Source organism: Triticum aestivum, chromosome 4A, assembly GCF_018294505.1.
Source record: "Triticum aestivum cultivar Chinese Spring chromosome 4A, IWGSC CS RefSeq v2.1, whole genome shotgun sequence".
Taxonomy (NCBI): Eukaryota; Viridiplantae; Streptophyta; class Magnoliopsida; order Poales; family Poaceae; genus Triticum; species Triticum aestivum.
This window is the reverse complement of record NC_057803.1, coordinates 91,639,538-91,660,225: the sequence shown is the minus strand read 5'-3', so window position 1 is coordinate 91,660,225 and position 20,688 is coordinate 91,639,538. Positions and strand designations below refer to the sequence as shown.

Here is a 20,688-nt window from a genome sequence, read left to right as displayed (position 1 = left end):
TCCCAAAAATAAGATGAATTGCAATTGTTTGATGACTAAGAGCACGGTTTGTTAGTTTTCAAGTTTATGATCTATACTTTAACATGTGAATAGCTAGTTACTTGATCATGAGAAGTTTCATGAGTTGATCTACTGTTATGATATATAATGATACTAGAAAAAGGTGATTAGAACTATCATTGATGAAACTTATGCACTTGCTAGCATTCACACTTCATAAATTATTTCTTTTATCATTTACCTACTCGAGGACGAGCAGGAATTAAGCTTGGGGATGTTGATACGTCTCCAACGTATCTATAATTTATGAAGCATTGGTGCTATTATATTATCCATCTTAGATGTTTTATATGCATTTATATGCTATTCTATATGATTTTTGGGACTAGCCTATTAACCTAGAGCCCAGTGCCAGTTTCTGTTTTCCCCTTGTTTTTGAGTATTGCGGAAAAGGAATACCAAACGGAGTCCAATTGACGTGCCAATTTTTGATGATTTTTTATGGACCAAAAGAAGCCCCCGGAGTAAAAGAGTTGGGCTAGAAGAGTCCCGAGCCGTCCACGAGGGTGGGGGGCGCGCCCCACCCCCTAGGCATGGGCCCCTATCTCGTGGATGACTCGAAGACCCCCCTGACGTGAAACCGACGCCAAAAATTCCTATAAATATAGAAACCCCCAGAAAATAACCTAGATCGGAAGTTCCGCCGCCGCAAGCCTCTGTAGCCACGAGAAATCAATCTAGGCCCTCTCTGGCACCCTACCGGAGGGGGCCATCATCACCGGAGGGCATGGAGGAGGATCCCAGAAGGGCCATCATCACCATGAAGGCCAAGGACCAAAGGGGGAACCTCTCCCCATCCAAGGGGGAGGCCATGGAGGAGGAAGCACAAGGGGGAGAACCTCTCCTCCTCTCTCTCGGTGGTGCCGGAGTGCCATCGGGAGGGGAATCATCGCTGCAGTGATCGTCTTCATCAACATCACCATCCTCATCTCTTTTACGCGGTCCACTCTCCCGCACCCCGCTGTAATCCCTACTTGAACATGGTGCTTTATGCCACATATTATGATCCAATGATGTGTTGCCATCCTATGATGTTTTGAGTAGATATCCTTTGTCTTTGGATTGATTGTTGATCTAGATTGGTATGAGTTGTATGTTTTATTTTGGTGTTGTCCTATTGTGCCCTCCGTGTCGCGCAAGCGCGAGGGGTTCCCGTTGTAGGGTGTTGCAATACGTTCATGATTCTCTTATAGTGGGTTGCTTGAGTGACAGAAGCATAAACCCGAGTAAGGGGGTTGTTGCGTATGGGATAAAGGGGACTTAATACTTTAATGGTATGGTTGGGTTTTACCTTAATGATCTTTAGTAGTTGCAGATGCTTGCTAGAGTTCCAATCATAAGTGCATATTATCCAAGAAGAGAAAGTATGTTAGCTTATGCCTCTCCCTCATATGAAATTGCAATGACGACTATCGGTCTTATTAACAATTGCCTAGGACAATTCCGCACATCGACCCATCATTATTCCACACTCGCTATTTATAATAATTAGTAAAATATTCTAACTTTATGATAACATCACCTACTTTCATATTTTAGCTCTCCGATATCATGCAAAGTTATCCTCTTCATACCCACAACGTAATTTTATTTCTCGTTTCTAGTAGGAAGCAAACGTTCGGTGTACGTAGAGTCGTATCAGTGGCAGATAGGACTTGAGAGAATATTGATCTTACCTTTAGCTCCTTGTGGGTTCGACACTCCATACTTATCACTTCCACCTTTGAGAATTGCTACGATGATTCCCTGCACTTGGGGATTATCAGCCACCGCCGTTTAACCATCAGCTTAAACAGCCGTCGACAATAACCCCCTCCCTATCAACCCTCCTATGAGTATGACTAGTGGCCCCCTCACATTAAATTAAACTTGTTTAACAATTAAATAAAATCATTAAAAACCATGTTAAGTACTTGCCATTGACATGCATGTCCCACCAGACCAGTTGACTGGTCAACCGTGGACCAGTCAACTGTTGGGTCAGCAGTTGACTGGACCCACTGGTCAGCCTCATTGGTGCACCTCTGGTGCACTGCACTGGGTGCACCCAGCCTTTCTGTCTGGTATTTTTTTCCGAATTATAAATAAATATGAGAAATTTGAGAATATGTTTAAAACTTTGAAAATCATATAAAATAATCCGTAACTCGGATGAAAATAATTTATATATGAAAATTGCTCAGAAAAATATAGCGATCTGAATATGCAATTTGTTCGTCTGTCACATGCCTCTAACGTGATGAACATGGATCCTTCCCCTCAGATTCATCTGTTGTTTTTCCTCTTCATCTGTATCATGTAGCACCGCGATAGGTCACCCCTAGGACTGCATATTGCCTTATGCATCATGATGCATCTGTTTGCTTTATATTTATTGTTTCTTCCCCCTCTTCTCTCCAGTAGACCCCGAAATTGCCGGTGACCCCCAGTACGACTATGGTGTTGACGACCCCTCCTTCTCGGTAGAGCTTCCAGGAAAGCCAAACCCCCTTGATCATTTTGATACCGCCTATTATTTCCCTCTACTTCTTGCACTAGAGCAGCGATTACTGTTACTGCCTTAAGGTTGATCCTATACTGCCGCATAGCCTGTCCTTTGCTACTATTGTTGATACTTTTACCTGTTATCCTAAATGCTTAGTATAGGTATGCTAGTATTCCATCAATGGGCCTACATTCTTGTCCGTCTGCCATGCTATCCTATCGGGTCGTGATCCCTTCGGGAGGTGATCACGGGTATATATATACACACACTATACATGTTATGTGATATGATTAAAGTCGGGTCGGCTCATAGAGTACCCGCGAGTGATTCACAAACTGGGGGCTGAAAGGACATTTCTCCCGATGGCCCCCAGACTGATTCTTTGTGGTGGAGCGATAGGACAGGTTGAGACCTGATACGCCTCCAACGTATCTATAATTTTTGATTGCTCCATGCTATATTATCTACTGTTTTAGTCATTATTGGGCTTTATTATCCACTTTTATATTATTTTTGGGACTAACCTATTAACCGGAGGCCTAGCCCAGAATTGCTGTTTTTTGCCTGTTTTAGGGTTTCGAAGAAAAGGAATATCAAACGGAGTCCAAACGGAATGAAACCTTCGGAAACGTGATTTTCTCATCAGATAAGATCCAGGAGACTTGGACCCTCCGTCAAGAAAGCCACGAGGTGGTCACGAGGGTGGAGGGTGCCCCCCCTAGGGTGCGCCCCCTGCCTCGTGGGCCCCTCGAAGCTCCACCGACGTACTTCTTCCTCCCATATATATCCACGTATCCCCAAACGATCAGTACATGAGCCAAAAACCTAATTCCACCGCCACAACTTTCTGTATCCACGAGATCCCATCTTGGGGCCTGTTCCGGAGCTCTGCCGGAGGAGGCATCGATCGCAGAGGGCTTCTACATCATCATCCAAGCCCCTCCGATGAAGTGTGAGTAGTTTACTTCAGACCTATGGGTCCATAACTAGTAGCTAGATGGCTTCTTCTCTCTTTTGGATCTCAATACAATGTTCTCCCCCTCTCTCATGGAGATCTATTCGATGTAATCTTCTTTTTGCGGTGTGTTTGTTGAGACCGATGAATTGTGGGTTTATGATCAAGTCTATCTATGAATAATATTTGAATCTTCTCTGAATTCTTTTATGTATGATTGGTTATCTTTGCAAGTCTCTTTGAATTATCAGTTTGGTTTGGCCTACTAGATTGGTTTTTCTTGCCATGGGAGAAGTGCTTAGCTTTGGGTTCAATCTTGCGGTGTCCTTTCCCAGTAATAGAAGGGGCAGCAAGGCACGTATTGTATTGTTGCCATCAAGGATAACAAGATGGGGTTTTTACATTGTTGAGGAAATCGTTAACTGGTAGCTGCTCGGTCGGCTGGTGAGTAGGGGATTAATAGGCTAATCGGCAAGTTAATCGGCCATTTAATCAATTAATCGGATGATTTATCGGGTTATCGGCTACTCGGGGACCCTATGAGTAGGGATTAATCGGCAAGTTAACTAGTTAATCGGATGAATTCCTATACAGGTTTTTTTTATCATATTGCATGAAACTATCCCTCTACATCATGTCATCTTGCTTAAGGCGTTACTCTGTTTTTAACTTAATACTCTAGATGCATGCTGGATAGCGGTCGATGAGTGGAGTAATAGTAGCAGATGCAGAATCGTTTCGGTCTACTTGTCTCGGACGTGATGCCTATATACATGATCATACCTAGATATTCTCATAACTATGCTCAACTCTGTCAATTGCTCAACAGTAATTTGTTCACCCATCGTAGAATACTTATGCTCTTGAGAGAAGCCACTAGTGAAACCTATGGCCCCCGGGTCTCTTTCTCATCATATCAATCTCCATTACTTTATTATTGCTTTGTTTTTACTTTGCTTTTACTTTTTACTTTGCATCTTTATACCAAAAATACCAAAAATATTATTTATCATCTCTATCAGATCTCACTTTCGTAAGTGACCGTGAAGGGATTGACAACCCCTAAGCGCGTTGGTTGCGTTGAGCTATTGTTTTTGTGTAGGTACGAGGGACTCGAGCGTAGCCTCCTACTGAATTGATACCTTGGTTCTCAAAAACTGAGGGAAATACTTATACTACTTTGCCGCATCATCCCTTCCTCTTCGGGGAAATCCAACGCAGTGCTCAAGAGGTAGCAAGACCACCTAGGAGAGAGGTGGGCCTGGTCCCTGGTTTGGCGTCCACGGTTATTTCTTAATAACACATATAACGAGATTGGATATTTGATATGAGCTGGCCGCTGGCCTTTTCACACTAACCGCCACACGGGATGAATTATGGGCACTCAGCGTCGTACGTTTCTTCTGAAAGCTCTCAGACATCAGCGATGGAGCGGCACGCGCCCGGGGTGGTCCACGTAAGCACCTGCTTTGTATAAAGAGGTAGCCAGGACTGATCCCGACCATCCTTGCGATGTGTAGGAGTGCAAAGGGTGATGGACCCAAGACCCCTGAGCACTTAGGATGTAGACCGGCGTGTTGACCTCTCTGGAGAGCCTAGGTAGGACTACGATGTGTTGATCTTCGGAGGCCGGGCATTACCCAGGAAAGTGTGTCCGGCCAGAGGTGATCGAGCGCGTTGGGTAATGTGGTGCACCCCTGGAGGGAAGTAATCTATTCGAATAGCCGTGTCCATGGTACCAGGACGACTTGGAGTTGTATTCCGACCTCTTACAACTAAAACCGGATACTTGATAAAACACACCCAGATAAGTGACAGATACAACCCGGTGATTGCTCTCTCACACGGAGACGAGGAGAGGATCATCCGGGTAGGATTATTGCTATATGATGATACTTGTTACATACTAGCTACTCTCTTCTACTGCTTCAAGATGGTGGCTGCCAGAAGACGTAGTCTTCGATAGGACTAACTCCCCCCCTTATTCTGGCATTCTGCAGTTTAGTCCACAGAAACTACCCCTTGTACTGATAGTTTGATACCAATGCATATGTAGTGTAGATCTGATGTAAGTCTTGCGAGTACTTTGGATGAGTACTCATGGTTGCTTTGCTACTTCTTTCCCCCAATACCCGATTGCTACGATCAGTTGGCGGATCCCAAGAGCCAGATGCCACTGCTGACGACTACTACTACCCCGATGATGCCTAGTACTACGTGGAGACCGCCGACGACCAGGAGTCGTTAGGAGGCACCCAGGCAGGAGGCCTTGGCTTTTCGATCTACGTTGATGTTTGTGCCAGCCTTCTTAAGGCAAACTTGTTTACTTATGTCTGTACTCAGATGTTGTTGCTTTCGCTGACTCGTTTGTATTCGAGCTTATGTATTCGAGCCCTCGAGGCTCCTGGCTTGTAATATAAGGCTTGTATGACTTAAATTTGTGTTTAAAGTTGTGTTGTGATATCTTCCCGTGAGTCTCTGATCTTGATCATGCGTATTTGTGTGTATAATTAGTGCACTATTGAATCGGGGGCGTCACACACGCGACAGCGGCCGCGGGCCACGTGCTAGGCTGATGGGTCGTCATAGAGGCCTAGTCTCAGCCTGCCATGCATGCGCAAAGCCACCCGAAGTAGCCTGCCCTGCATGCGCGCTGCCATGCAGCTTCGTCACATCAGGGCAATTAGTGCACCCTCAGAATGCAGGTTTACCAATCAACACGCCTCGATTCAATGTGAAAAGACGGAGGCAGTGCTCCGTTGAACTCCCTGCATCGACGGTCCACTCCCCGCACTCCTCTAATTAAATACTGGCGTGCGGCATCATTCCACTGACGTTTCACTCCATTGCCTCCACACGCCGCGCAATCCAAATCTAGTTCAGCCACCATGGTGAGGCAGCTACAGGCCGCAAGGATCTCCACGGGAGGTCTCTGCCCCTGGGCGCCGGTGCCTGGCACCGGCGGCGGCTCCAACACTGAAGCGGCTGTTGGCTCCAACTCTGGCGCATCCTTGTTGGGCTCCAACACCTATTCAAACTACTCCGAGCTAGAGCCCACGATGTCTGAGCTATCTCATAACCGCAGAGAGCTCGATGAGGAGGACGCCGAGGAGGAGGTGGCCTTCGAGGCGATGCAGGAGCACCTCGACATCTACGGTGTGGAAGATGCGGCCGAGGAAGACGCACCGCCTCCTGCGCCCGATGCTGCCGTGCTCACTGGCCATGCCGAGGAGGCCCTGCGCATAGTGTAACAGCAGCTTGACCAAGCGGTGCTAGCCGCATCTCTGTCCACGGTGCAGGCAGAGGCTGTCAGGCGCCGGGGAGGAGTGTTGGAACCACTCTCTCACACGGAAGGATGGAGATAGAAGAAGGAGCACGCAGTACACTGGAGTTTCACCCGGCTTCATAGCCCCGTTACTATTCAGAGCTCCAACTGCCTCACAGCTACAGGCACAAGCACAACACTTAAGTAGTAGATGCACGCGCACAGCTCATCGGCCACACCGGCCACTAATCTATGCACCTACGCAGGACCCGGCCTCACAACCGGCCACTAACCGCACGTACTCATCCACTCCTAGAAGAGCTCACCTAGCTAACTAACTTAGCCATGCATGTAGGAGTAGCAAACTTGGCCAGCACAGTCGCCAACGGCCTGCTCTATATGCCAGACTGAGTACACACGCTACACACATACGCCATGTTGCTGCGTCCCGCACGTCCCGTCCGTCCCGCGCGCCACCGACGTGTCCGACGAACCCGACGAGCCCGACGACACCAGTGTGTCCCGCCCGTCCCACGCGCATCCGACGCGCCCGACGAGCCCGGCCAGACACGTCGTGGTTTATTCCAACACACACCCCCTAAGCCACGACCTAGAGGAGTCCGTCGTCGTCGACGTTGTAGCAGCTACCGCCCTGATGTCGCTGCCAAGCCTGCCACCGTGTCGCCGTGCCCTTCGCGCGTAGTCCCCACATCCCCGCGCTCCCGGCCCGCGCTCCCGCCGCGCACATACGCGATCTGCGCAACCAGGTCCAGCGCCTCGACGCGGTCCACTCCCGCGGTCCCGACGCGCCCGACGCGTCCGGTGCGCACCCATAACACGCACCGGTCGCGCCCGGCTCGCCGCCGCGCTTATTGCCCTGCACCGCTGTGCCGTCAACCGCAGCGCAGCGCCTCCACGATCGTCGCGCCGAGCCGCCGCGGCCTCTGCGACACCACGCAGGTCCTCCGCGACCTCCTCGACTCCACGACCGCCGCTGCTCGTCGCGCGCACGGCATCACGCCACACCGTCGTGGACTCGCCGTGCGTTGCCGACGCCACGCGCTCGCCGCGCGCCCGGCATCACGCCACACTGCCGTGGACTCGCCGCGCGATGCCGACGCCACGCGCTCGTCGCGCGCCATTGCCAAGACCTTCATGTCCGCCGCGCACCGCCACGCGCCACGGCCGCCCCTCGAATCTGGCTCTGTATACCAATTATTGGAACCGCTCTCTCACACGGATGGATGGAGGTAGAAGAAGGAGAAGCACGCAGTACACTGAAGTTTCACCCGGCTTCACAGCCCCGTTACTATTCAGAGCTCCAACTGCCTCACGGCTACAGGCACAAGCACATCACTTAAGTAGTAGATGCACGCGCACAGCTCATCGGCCACACCGGCCACTAATCTATGCACCTACGCAGGACCCGGCCTCACAACCGGCCACTAACCGCACGAACTCATCCACTCCTAGAAGAGCTCACCTAGCTAACTAACTCAGCCATGCATGTAGGAGTAGCAAACTTGGCCGGCACAGTCGCCAACGGCCTGCTCTACGTGCCAGACTGAGTACACACACTTGGCCAGCACAGTCGCCAACGGCCTGCTCTACGTGCCAGACTGAGTACACACGCTACACACATACGCCACGTTGCTGCGTCCCGCACGTCCCGTCCGTCCCGCGCGCCACCGACGCGCCCGACGAACCCGACGAACCCGACGGCACCAGTGTGTCCCGCCCGTCCCGCACGCATCCGACGCGCCCGACGAGCCCGACCACACACGTCGTGGCTTATTCCAACAAGAAGGGCGGCTACTCTGCGTGAAGCGGCTGCCGTTGAGGCGGAAGGCAAGGGACCATACGTCGTCATCCTATCCTCCTCCGATGACGAAGACCACAACGACGAAGACGGCACCATTGTCCTTTCAGATGATAAAGGCAAGTAGTCATCCATCTGTTGTCGATGTCGGCGTCGGCCGGCCATCCTATGCCGCCCCTCCCCTTAAAATATAGTATTAGTTAGTGTAATGTCACTACATTAGTTCGCTCTCTTAATCTATGAACGTGTTTGTTAAGTTAATCTGTATCTCTGAATCTTTTAGTATGTTGTGATCTACACCACCGAGTTCTCTCTTTCCAGTGTCACTAATTCGTGGGCCCTTCCATAACGTAGAAATGTCAAGTCAACTAGCCCCACTCTGCCCATAAGCAAACAAATGCACACAACTGAAATGGCTAGCTGGATGCATAATCAAGCCATGGTCCCTAGTTTGACCCCCGCGGGAGGCATTATATTATTCCACTTCGTTTTGCAAATAAATCAGACACTGACATGTGGATCCTGCGGTGTCGCAGTCATCAGTGTATTTTATTATGTTTTAACTAATATACTATACACTGACAAATGGGTCTTGGATGTCCACGTTTCAACATATGCGCCACGTAACGGTCAACTACATTGACCTGACGGAAACGCTCCGTTATGGGCAGACTTGAGTGTGGGCCGAGTGGTGAAGAGAAAAAGTGAGGGGTGTTAGTTGGTTGGGGGAGAACTAACGAGTAAATAGAAATCCCCTTAATTAGTGGATGAGCTAAAATATTTGCCTCCGTTTTTTTAAAACACGCATATATAAATAGAAATCCCTTTGAACTCATGACTAAAGAACGGTGTGGCAAAGCAGTACTTCTAGAAACGAAGGAAATACTGGTCTACTGGACACAGGACAACAGGAATATCCTTTGACTACAGTATGTCCTTTGACTACAGAAACAATGTTGCAACCCATGCATGCCATTTCGCACCAGTCTGCGGTCCAGCAATATGCCGCGCACCGTACATATCACCAAACTGGTCCAAAGCACAGTAGTGCCCGATTGCAGCACCACCGCGCCACGCCACGCCTACCACATTATTTCCTAAGTACTGCCCGATGATGGTTACTACTGCCCGATGTCGCGCTTGTGAAGGATCTTCCCCGCGAGCACGGCCGCCTCGATGACGCCCTTTATGACGAACGCCGTCTCGCCGACGCCGCACTTGTTCCCCGGGAACGTCGGCCCCGCCGGGTTCACCCCGTCGAGGCAGCCCAGCAGGTTCTCGTTGCACCCGGTGTTCAGGTAGTCATCTGCACACACGACACACGGAGTGAGTGCACCACAAATCATTCAGACACAGTGGCAGGACAGTGCGCGCGGCCGGGTGAGTGCGACGGCGGCGTTTTCTTCCCTGCAATCATGCGTGACGCTGCCGCGGTCGAAATGGGGGCGACAGGGCCGGCGACGTTGACGAGCTAGTGGCGCAGCGGCGTACGTGTCGGTAGCGTCGCACGCATCGGCTTATCTCCATACGAAATGCGTACTTATTTGGAGGAGCGTGTGCTGATACGAACTGCATGCGGCTTATCTGGAGCGTGTTGGGCCAATGAGGGAGCCATCTGCCCATGCACTTGTTAATCTAATCATTCCTAATCATGCATGCCGGTGCCACTGGGGATACGATCTGCTTGCTATAGGTGGCGTGTCATCTCGTAAACAACTGGCATGAGGCCGAGAGCTCTGTGTCTGTGGGGCCTTTTGGTGGAGATGTCAAACGAAGCAAACAAAAGGGAAACTGTACGTGTTTTCCTCCTGCCCGATCTTTTCGGTTCAGATAGATAGATAGAAGAAGAATGTGTGGAGCTGGGAGAAGATATCGTACTGTTGTTGGCGGCGACGCAGTGGTCGTGGACCATGCAGCAGGCGTCCAGGGCGTCGCAGGGCTTCTCGCCGGGGCAGCCGCTGTAGAGGATTCCGCAGTATTTCCCGTACCTCAGCACAGGCGGGACTTCCGGAGGGACGCCGGCCGGTGGCGTGCCGGAAACCAAGGGCAAGCGAGCGTCAGTTACTTCAGTCCAGCCCATTATTCAACTGAAAAATAACAGGAAATCTGCTATCCTATCCTAGCTACTTCTGCGCGGCAATGCTGCCGTCTGGCTAAAAAAGAGCTAGTCAAGATGAAGTTCAATCTAACAATCTAACTTGCAGTTCAATCTGATTGGGATCGACTGCTTTGTTCTTTTCAGGAACTAAAACCGCAGATTGCTGAGACTGATCAGCGTTGAGGCAAGTGCTTACCCGTGCAAAACTTGGACTCGCATGTCCGGCTGCAGTCCTGCTTCCCCTGCAAGGCCACGACGAAATCGATCAGCTCCACATGCAAACGAACAATCCAAATCGATTTGCTAGTAAGCCGTACGCTCGATCTCCCACGTACGTACCGCCGGTGGTTTCCCATGGCTGAAGAGGTCGCCGACCTCGAGCCCCCGCGAAGCCGTCACCAGCGAGAGGAGAAGCAGCAAGGAACACCAATGGGAGAGACCGAGCACCGATCTCATTGCTGCTGTGTCCAAGTCGCGGAAGGGAAGCAGAGAGGAGCTTCTGCCAGGGACGAAGCAGGGCGAGGTGTGTGGGGTGCGAAGTATACGTGATCTATTTTCGTAAGGCACCGCGTGAGTTACTTATATGAGCTCTCGGGTTTGGGGCCTGGATGCGGTGGCGTGGTGCAGCAACTAGCACAGGTGAAGCGATCACTGGGCATGCCACTGGTGACGGGAGGTGCCATGGCATGTGCCATCAGCCGATTCATATCCCCATATTTTGTGGAGTGGTCGCTCTTATCCTGACGTTTATAATCGCTAACTTTAGCTGCGGTAGCTTGCAAAATGATTTTATATTATAGGACGGAAGGAGTATGTACTAAAAACCGGCTATCGCTAAGTTGTCTACCCCACCTCACTCCACATTTATCATATGAACTAGTCATTGCAGTAATGTTATGCTAAAGTTGCACAGTTTCAAGGTTATAACTTCGGTTGACAAAGATTAGTAAGAAAAAACTCCAAACAACTAAAAGGTGTGCAATTTCATCTTGTTTTCCGAACATATAACCTTTGGTTGGTGTGGGCATGATTCATGCAGATCACAGGGAGCATGCATACATTATTATTGCAGTCTTGACAAAGGACGGCACACTTACATTACAGCTCACAAGTTGCCATCACCGGAGGACGCCGGAGGACAAGTGGGTGCAGTTTTGTAATCTCTAACCTACGTCCCATTGGCATGCAGTGTTAACATGATCACGTACATTACCTTCTCATCCAAGATTAGGCATCTTATCTTTGTTTATTGTGTAAGGGCGTACCAAACAAACGGATAAAAGAACTGACATTTGACCACCTGCATGGAAGCCCGCCTGCACCAGGCTTGGTTAGTTTAATGGTATAGAACCGAGAACAAACTGAGTCTGGTTGAGTGTCTTCCTGAAGCAAAGAAATTACTTGGCAACCGTAGAACGCCCATGCAACCGCTGCACATTGTCTATGTGTTTTCGCCCTTCTGGCGACTCCTCTAGAACGACAAGAACACATCAACCAGTAATATTTATGAGAGTTAAGGCTGAAGGCAGTTTACGAGCTCAGTTCAGGTGAAGATTACTTGGGCGTGCGTCAATGCCTTATTTCGTGCGAATCCCGCTTCCTGCTTCGTCGGATCGTCTTTGGTTAGCAGTCAAACTCAAAGAGTAATACAACACAGTACTCATACTCCACCTACAAACTTTCCTTCGTGATAGGCATAGACGTAGACTTGCATGGCGTGGAACAGCACGCCCGCACCCCCACACGATATTCGGCGCATAGTGCTGAAATTCAAACAAATCATCAAAGATTTTTTTTTTTTCGAAACGGAGGCAAAAGATTTGCCTCCTCCATTAGATAAGAAGAGAGAAGAGTTTGTTACAAAAGACCCCTTGCACGGCATGAATGATTATTCTCACAAAAGAGTGGACCCTAATTTCTTGGCGCCGGTGACGACCCAAATATAGGCGGCGAAGCACTTTTATGGCGAAATGATAGCGTCGAGCAATAATCACCAAATTTTCACTTGTGAGAACCTGAAAATAAAAAGGTGCACAACAAATACCAAAAAAAGGGGGGGCTCATCGACATTTTGAAGGGGGAAGGTGGACAATTTGCTGAAACGAAACTAGCAATTACCGCCTCCCTCTTTCTCGCCCCGATGACGTGTGGAACTGAGGGATGGATTATTAGATCCTGTTTTATTAGATCCAAGTGGGATGATATAGCGTACCTCTAACCTCCTGGCTAGGCATACCTCTAAGTTCGTTTTTCTAATATTGATCCAGAGGACAACCCTAACGTCACTATAGGCAGCTCCAACAATTATACGAAACAAACAACTCATGATCTTTATTGTTCTGACTTAATCCATAGTCACCCCAATGTCACTATGGGTATCTTCAAAAATTATGCTAGACATGCATCATGATCTCATTGATTCTCAAAATATTTATTCCACTATAAAGAAACTCATAGGATCAGCAAGATATAATTCACCACAAACACAATATGATTGGATGCATCAGATAATTCAAATCTATTGACAAAACCCATGATCACATTCATCCTCGGAAACTCGCATAATCAAGGAGAGAGGGAGAGGGAGAGGGAGGGGAGAGAGAGAGAGAGAGCACATATTGTTGGGGAACGTAGTAATTTCAAAATTTTCCTACGCACACGCAAGATCATGGTGATGCATAGCAACGAGAGGGGAGAGTGTGTCCACGTACCCTCGTAGACCGAAAGCGGAAGCGTTAGCACAACGTGGTTGATGTAGTCGTACGCCTTCACGATCCGACCGATCAAGTACCGAATGCACGGCACCTTCGAGTTCTGCACACGTTCAACTCGATGACGTCCCTCCAACTCCGATCCAGCCGAGCTTTGAGGAAGAGTTCCGTCAGCACGACGGCGTGGTGACGATGATGATGTTCTACCGACGCAGGGCTTCGCCTAAGCACTGCTACGATATGACCGATGTGGATTATGGTGGAGGGGGGCACCGCACATGGCTAAGAGATCCAAGGGATTAATTGTTGTGTCTCTAGGGGGTGCCTCCCTCCCCGTATATAAAGGAGTGAAGAAGGGGGAGGGGGTCGGCCACCCTTGGCGCGCCCCATGAGGAGTCCTACTCCCACCGGGAGTAGGACTCCCCCCTTTCCATGTTGGAGTAGGAGAGGAGAGGGAAGGAGAAAGAGGAAGAAAGGAAAGGGGGGACGCCCCCCCCCTTCCTTGTCCAATTCGGACTTGGGAGGGGAGGGGCGCGCGGCTGCCCCTTGGCCGCCTCTCCTCTTCCACCAATTGCGCCCATGAGGCCCAATAACCTCCGAGGGGGTTCCGATAACCCCCCCGGTACTCCGGTATATAACCGATAACCCCCGGAACCATTTCGGTGTCCGAATATAGTCATCCAATATATCAATCTTTATGTCTCGACCATTTTGAGACTCGTCGTCATGTCCGTGTCACATCCGGGACTCCGAACTACCTTTGTTACATCAAAACACATAAACTCATAATATAACCGTCATCGAACCTTAAGCGTGCGGACCCTACGGGTTCGAGAACTATGTAGACATGACCGAGACACGTCTCCGGTCAATAACCAATAGCGGAACCTGGATGCTCATACTGGCTCCTACATATTCTACGAATATCTTTATCGGTCAAACCGCATAACAACATACGTTGTTCCCTTTGTCATCGGTATGTTACTTGCCCGAGATTCGATCGTCGGTATCTCAATACCTAGTTCAATCTCGTTACCGGCAAGTCTCTTTACTCGTTCCGTAATACATCATCCTGCAACTAACTCATTATTTGCAATGCTTGCAAGGCTTAAGTGATGTGTATTACCTGTTGGAAATATGCCCTAGAGGCAATAATAACTTGGTTATTATTATATTTCCTTGTTCATGATAATCATTTATTATCCATGCTAGAATTGTATTGATAGGAAACTCAAATACATGTGTGGATACATAGACAACACCATGTCCCTAGTAAGCCTCTAGTTGACTGGCTCGTTGATCAATAGATGGTTACGGTTTCCTGACCATGGACATTGGATGTCATTGATAACGGGATCACATCATTGGGAGAATGATGTGATGGACAAGACCCAATCCTAAGCCTAGCACAAGATCATGTAGTTCGTATGCTAAAGCTTTTCTAATGTCAAGTATCATTTCCTTAGACCATGAGATTGTGCAACTCCCGGATACCGTAGGAGTGCTTTGGGTGTGCCAAACGTCACAACGTAACTGGGTGGCTATAAAGGTACATTACAGGTATCTCCGAAAGTGTCTGTTGGGTTGGCATGAATCGAGACTGGGATTTGTCACTCCGTGTAAACGGAGAGGTATCTCTGGGCCCACTCGGTAGGACATCATCATAATGTGCACAATGTGATCAAGGAGTTGATCACGGGATGATGTGTTACGGAACGAGTAAAGAGACTTGCCGGTAACGAGATTGAACAAGGTATCGGGATACCGATGATCGAATCTCGGACAAGTATCATACCGCTGGACAAAGGGAATTGTATACGGGATTGATTAAGTCCTTGACATCGTGGTTCATCTGATGAGATCATCGTGGAACATGTGGGAGCCAACATGGGTATCTAGATCCCGCTATTGGTTATTGACCGGAGAGTTATCTCGGTCATGTCTGCATGGTTCCCGAACCCGTAGGGTCTACACACTTAAGGTTCGATGATGCTAGGGTTATAGGGAATAGATATACGTGGTTGACGAATGTTGTTCGGAGTCCCGTATGAGATCCCGGACGTCACAAGGAGTTCCGGAATGGTCCGGAGGTAAAGATTTATATATGGGAAGTCCTGTTTTGGTCACCGGAAAAGTTTCGGGGTTTATCGGTAACGTACCGGGACCATCGGGAGGGTCCCGGGGGTCCACCAAGTGGGGCCACAAGCCCCGGAGGGCTACATGGGCCAAGTGTGGGAGGGGACCAGCCCCAGGTGGGCTGGTGCGCCCCCTCACAAGGGCCCAAGGCGCCTCCAAGAGGGAAGGGGGCAAACCCTAGGGCAGATGGGCCCTAAGGCCCACCCCAGGTGCGCCTCCCCCTCTCCCCCTTGTGGCCGCCACCCAGATGGGATCTGGGGGCTGCCACCACCCCTAGGGAGGGAACCCTAGGTGGGGGCGCAGCCCCTTCCCTCCCCCTATATATACTTGAGGTTTGGGCTGCCCAACACACATGAGTTCTTAACCTCTCCCTGGCGCAGCCCTACCTCTCTTTCTCCTCATATCTCACGGTGCTTGGCGAAGCCCTGCTGGAGCACCACGCTCCTCCACCACCACCACGCCGTCGTGCTGCTGCTGGATGGAGTCTTCCCCAACCTCTCCTTCTCCCCTTGCTGGATCAAGGCGTAGGAGACGTCACCGAGCTGTACGTGTGTTGAACACGGAGGTGCCGTCCGTCCGGCACAAGGATCATCGGTGATTTGAATCACGACGAGTATGACTCCATCAACCCCGTTCACTTGAACGCTTCCGCGTAGCGATCTACAAGGGTATGTAGATGCACTCTCCTTCCCCTCGTTGCTGATTTCTCCATAGATACATCTTGGTGACACGTAGGAAAATTTTGAATTTCTACTACGTTCCCCAACAATGGCATCATGAGCTAGGTCTATGCGTAGTTTCTATGCACGAGTAGAACACAAAGTAGTTGTGGGCGTTGATTTTGTTCAATATGCTTACCGTTACTAGTCCAATCTTGATTCGGCGGCATTGTGGGATGAAGCGGCCCGGACCGACCTTACACGTACTCTTACGTGAGACCGGTTCCACCGACTGACATGCACTAGTTGCATAAGGTGGCTGGCGGGTGTCTGTCTCTCCCACTTTAGTCGGATCGGATTCGATGAAAAGGGTCCTTATGAAGGGTAAATAGCAATTGGCATATCACGTTGTGGTTTTTGCGTAGGTAAGAAACGTTCTTGCTAGAAACCCATAGCAGCCACGTAAAACATGCAAACAACAATTAGAGGACGTCTAACTTGTTTTTGCAGGGTATGCTATGTGATGTGATATGGCCAAGAAGAATGTGATGAATGATATGTGATGTATGAGATCATGTTCTTGTAATAGGAATCATGACTTGCATGTCGATGAGTATGACAACCGGCAGGAGCCATAGGAGTTGTCTTTATTTATTTATGACTTGCGTGTCAACATAAACGTCATGTAATTACTTTACTTTATTGCTAACCGTTAGCTGTAGTAGTAGAAGTAATAGTTGGCGAGACAACTTCATGAAGACACGATGATGGAGATCATGATGATGGAGATCATGGTGTCATGCCGGTGACGATAATGATCATGGAGCCCCGAAGATGGAGATCAAAAGGAGCAATATGATATTGGCCATATCATGTCACTATTTGATTGCATGTGATGTTTATCATGTTTATACATCTTATTTGCTTGGAACGACGGTAGTAAATAAGATGATCCCTCATTAAAATTTCAAGAAAGTGTTCCCCCTAACTGTGCACCGTTGTGAAAGTTCGTCGTTTCGAAGCACCACGTGATGATCGGGTGTATAGATTCTTACGTTCGAAAAAAACGGGTGTTGACGAGCCTAGCATGTACAGACATGGCCTCGGAACACATGCGAAACACTTAGGTTAACTTGACGAGCCTAGCATGTACAGACATGGCCTCGGAACACAAGAGACCGAAAGGTCGAGCATGAGTCGTATGGTAGATACGATCAACATGAAGATGTTCACCGATGATGACTAGTCCGTCTCACGTGATGATCGGACACGGCCTAGTTGACTTGGATCATGTAATCACTTAGATGACTAGAGGGATGTCTATCTGAGTGGGAGTTCATAAGATGAACTTAATTACCCTGAACAGTCAAAAGGTCTTCACAAATTATGTCGTAGCTTGCGCTTCAGTTCTACTGTTTAGATATGTTCCTAGAGAAAATTTAGTTGAAAGTTGATAGTAGCAATTATGCGGACTAGGTCCGTAAACTGAGGATTGTCCTCATTGCTTCATAGAAGGCTTATGTCCTTAATGCACCGCTCAGTGTGCTGAACCTCGAACGTCGTCTGTGGATGTTGCGAACATCTGACATACACATTTTGATAACTATGTGATAGTTCAGTTAAACGGTTTAGAGTTAAGGCACCGAAGACGTTTTGAAACGTCGCGAAACATATGAGATGTTTCGAGGGCTGAAATTGGGATTTCAGGCTCATGCCCACGTCAAGAGGTATAAGACCTCCGACGATTTTCTTAGCCCACAAACTAAGGGAGAAAAGCTCAATTGTTGAGCTTGTGCTCAGATTGTCTGAGTACAACAATCATTTGAATCGAGTGGGAGTTGATCTTCTAGATGAGATAGTGATGTTTCTCCGAAGTCATTACCACCAAGCTGCTAGAGCTTCGTGATGAACTATAATATATCAGGGACATATATGATGATCCTTGAGATATTCGCGATGTTTGACACCACAAAAGTAGAAATCAAGAAGGAGCATCAATTGTTGATGGTTGGTGAAACCACTAGTTTCAAGAAGGGCAAGGGCAAGAAGGGATATTTCATGAAACGGCAAATCAGCTGCTGCTCTAGTGAAGAAACCCAAGGTTGAACCCAAACCCGAGACTAAGTGCTTCTGTAATAAGGGGAACATCCACTGGAGCAGAATTACCCTAGATACTTGGTAGATGAGAAGGCTGGCAAGGTCGATAGAAGTATATTGGATATACATTGTGTGAATGTGTACTTTACTAGTACTCCTAGTAGCACCATGGTATTAGATACCGGTTCGGTTGCTAAATGTTAGTAAACTCGAAATAAAAGGTTGCGGAGTAAACGGAGACTAGCTAAAGGTGAGCTGGCAATATGTGTTGGAAGTTTTTCCAAGCTTGATGTGATCAAGCATCGCATGCTCCCTCTACCATCGAGATTGGTGTTTGCATTGAGCATAGACATGATTGGATTATGTCTATCGCAATACGATTATTCATTTAAGGAGAATAATGGTTACTCTGTTTATTTGAATAATACCTTCAATGGTCTTGCACCTAAAATGAATGGTTTATTGAATCTCAATCGTAGTGATACACATGTTCATGCCAAAAGATATAAGATAGTAATGATAGTACCACCTACTTGTGGCACTGTCACTTAAGTCATATCAGCATAAAACACATGAAGAAGCTCCATGTTGATGGATCTTTGGGCTCACTCATTTTTGAAAAGTTTGAGACATGCGAACCATGTCTATTGGTGTATATGCATGAAGAAACTCCATGCAAATGGACCGTTTGGACTCACTTGATTTTGAATCACTTGAGACATGCAAATCATACCACATGGGCAAGATGACTGAAAGCCTCGTTTTCAGTAAAATGGAACTAGAAAGGAACTTGCTGGAAGTAATACATTTTGATGTGTGCAGTCCAATGAGTGCTGAGGCGTGTAGTGGATATTGTTATGTTCTTACTTCACAGATGATTTGAGTAGATGTTGAGTATATTTACTTGATGAATCACGAGTCTGAATTATTGAAAGGTTCAAGTAATTTCAGGGTGAAGTTGTAAGATCGTCGTGACAAGAGGATAAAAGATCTATGATATGATCATAGAGATGAATATCTGAATTACGAGTTTGGCACAGAATTAAGACGTTGTGGAAATTGTTTCACAACTAATACAACCAGGAACACCATAGTGTGATGGTGTGTCTGAACATCATAACTGCACCCTATTGGATATGATGCATACCATGATGTCTCTTATCGAATTACCACGATAGTTTATGGGTTAAGCATTAGAGACAACCACATTCACTTTAAATAGGGCACCACGTAATTCCGATGAGATGACACCGTATGAACTATGGTTTAGAGAAACCTAAGCTGTCATTTCTTAAAAGTTTGGGGCTGCAACGCTTATGTGAAAAAGTTTCAAGCTGATAAGCTCGAACCCAAAGCGGATAAATGCATCTTCATAGGAAACCCAAAACAGTTGGGTATACCTCCTGTCTCAGATCCAAAAGCAATAAGGGATTGTTTCTAGAATCGGGTCCTTTCTCGAGGAAAAGTTTCTCTTGAAAGAATTGAGTGGGAGGATGGTGGAGACTTGATGAGGTTATTGAACCGTCTCTTCAACTAGTGTGTGGCAGGGCACAGGGAGTTGTTCCTGTGGCACCTACACCAATTGAAGTGGAAGCTTATGATAGTGATCATGAAACTTCAGATCAAGCCACTACTAAACCTCGTGGGATGACAAGGATGCGTACTACTTCAGAGTGGTACGTAATCCTGTCTTGGAAGTCATGTTGCTAGACAACAATGAACCTACGAGCCATGGAGAAGCGATGGTGGGCCCGGATTCCGATAAACGGCTCGAGGCCATAAAATCCGAGAGAGGATCCATGTATGAAAACAAAGTGTAGACTTTGGAAGAGCTACTTGATGGTCGTAAGGCTGTTAGGTACATATGGATTTTAAAAGGAAGACAGACAATGATGGTAAGTGTCACCATTGAGAAAGCTCGACTTGTCGTTAAGATGTTTCCCGACAAGTTCAAGGAGTTGACTGTGATGAGACTTTCTCACTCGTAGCGATGCTAAGAGTCTGTTGGAATTATATTAGCGATTACTGCATTATTTATGAAATCTTGCAGATAGGATGTCAAAACATTGTTTCCTCGACGATTTTCTTGAGGAAAGGTTGTATGTGATACAACCGGAAGGTTTTGTCAATCCTGAAAGATGCTAATAAGTATGCAAAGCTCCAGCAATCCTTCTAAGGACTAGAGTAAGCATCTCGGAGTTGGAATGTATGCTTTGATGAGATGATCAAAGATTTTGGGTTTATACAAAGTTTATGAGAAACTTGTATTTCCAAAGAAGTGAGTGGGAGCGCTATAGAATTTCTGATGAGTATATGTTGTTGACATATTGTTGATCAGAAATGATGTAGAATTTCTGGAAAGCATGCGGAGTTATTTGAAAAGTGTTTTTCAATGGAAAGCCT

The 20,688-nt window shown here is 47.8% G+C and overlaps 1 protein-coding gene across 1 annotated transcript; it reads right to left on the bottom strand.

The window, feature by feature from the left end:
- Positions 1 to 9,423: 9,423 nt before the first annotated feature.
- LOC123081809 (probable phospholipase A2 homolog 2) lies at positions 9,424 to 11,368 on the bottom strand. Its single transcript, XM_044504333.1, has 4 exons — positions 11,022 to 11,368; positions 10,879 to 10,924; positions 10,463 to 10,588; positions 9,424 to 9,890 (listed from the first exon to the last, which is right to left on the bottom strand). The coding sequence occupies exons 1-4, from the start codon at positions 11,136 to 11,138 to the stop codon at positions 9,706 to 9,708; spliced, it is 474 nt and encodes a 157-aa protein (XP_044360268.1). The 5' UTR covers positions 11,139 to 11,368; the 3' UTR covers positions 9,424 to 9,705.
- Positions 11,369 to 20,688: the final 9,320 nt, after the last annotated feature.

What these genes read in the sequence shown, in the direction of transcription:
- LOC123081809 (XM_044504333.1), bottom strand. Translation starts at nt 11,138, where the DNA reads ATGAGATCGGTGCTCGGTCTCTCCCATTGGTGTTCCTTGCTGCTTCTC. An exon ending in GCCATGGGAAACCACCGGCG is followed by an intron (nt 10,925 to 11,021) that starts GTACGTACGTGG and finishes GTGGCCTTGCAG; the next exon opens with GGGAAGCAGGACTGCAGCCG. An exon ending in CGAGTCCAAGTTTTGCACGG is followed by an intron (nt 10,589 to 10,878) that starts GTAAGCACTTGC and finishes TCCCTCCGGAAG; the next exon opens with TCCCGCCTGTGCTGAGGTAC.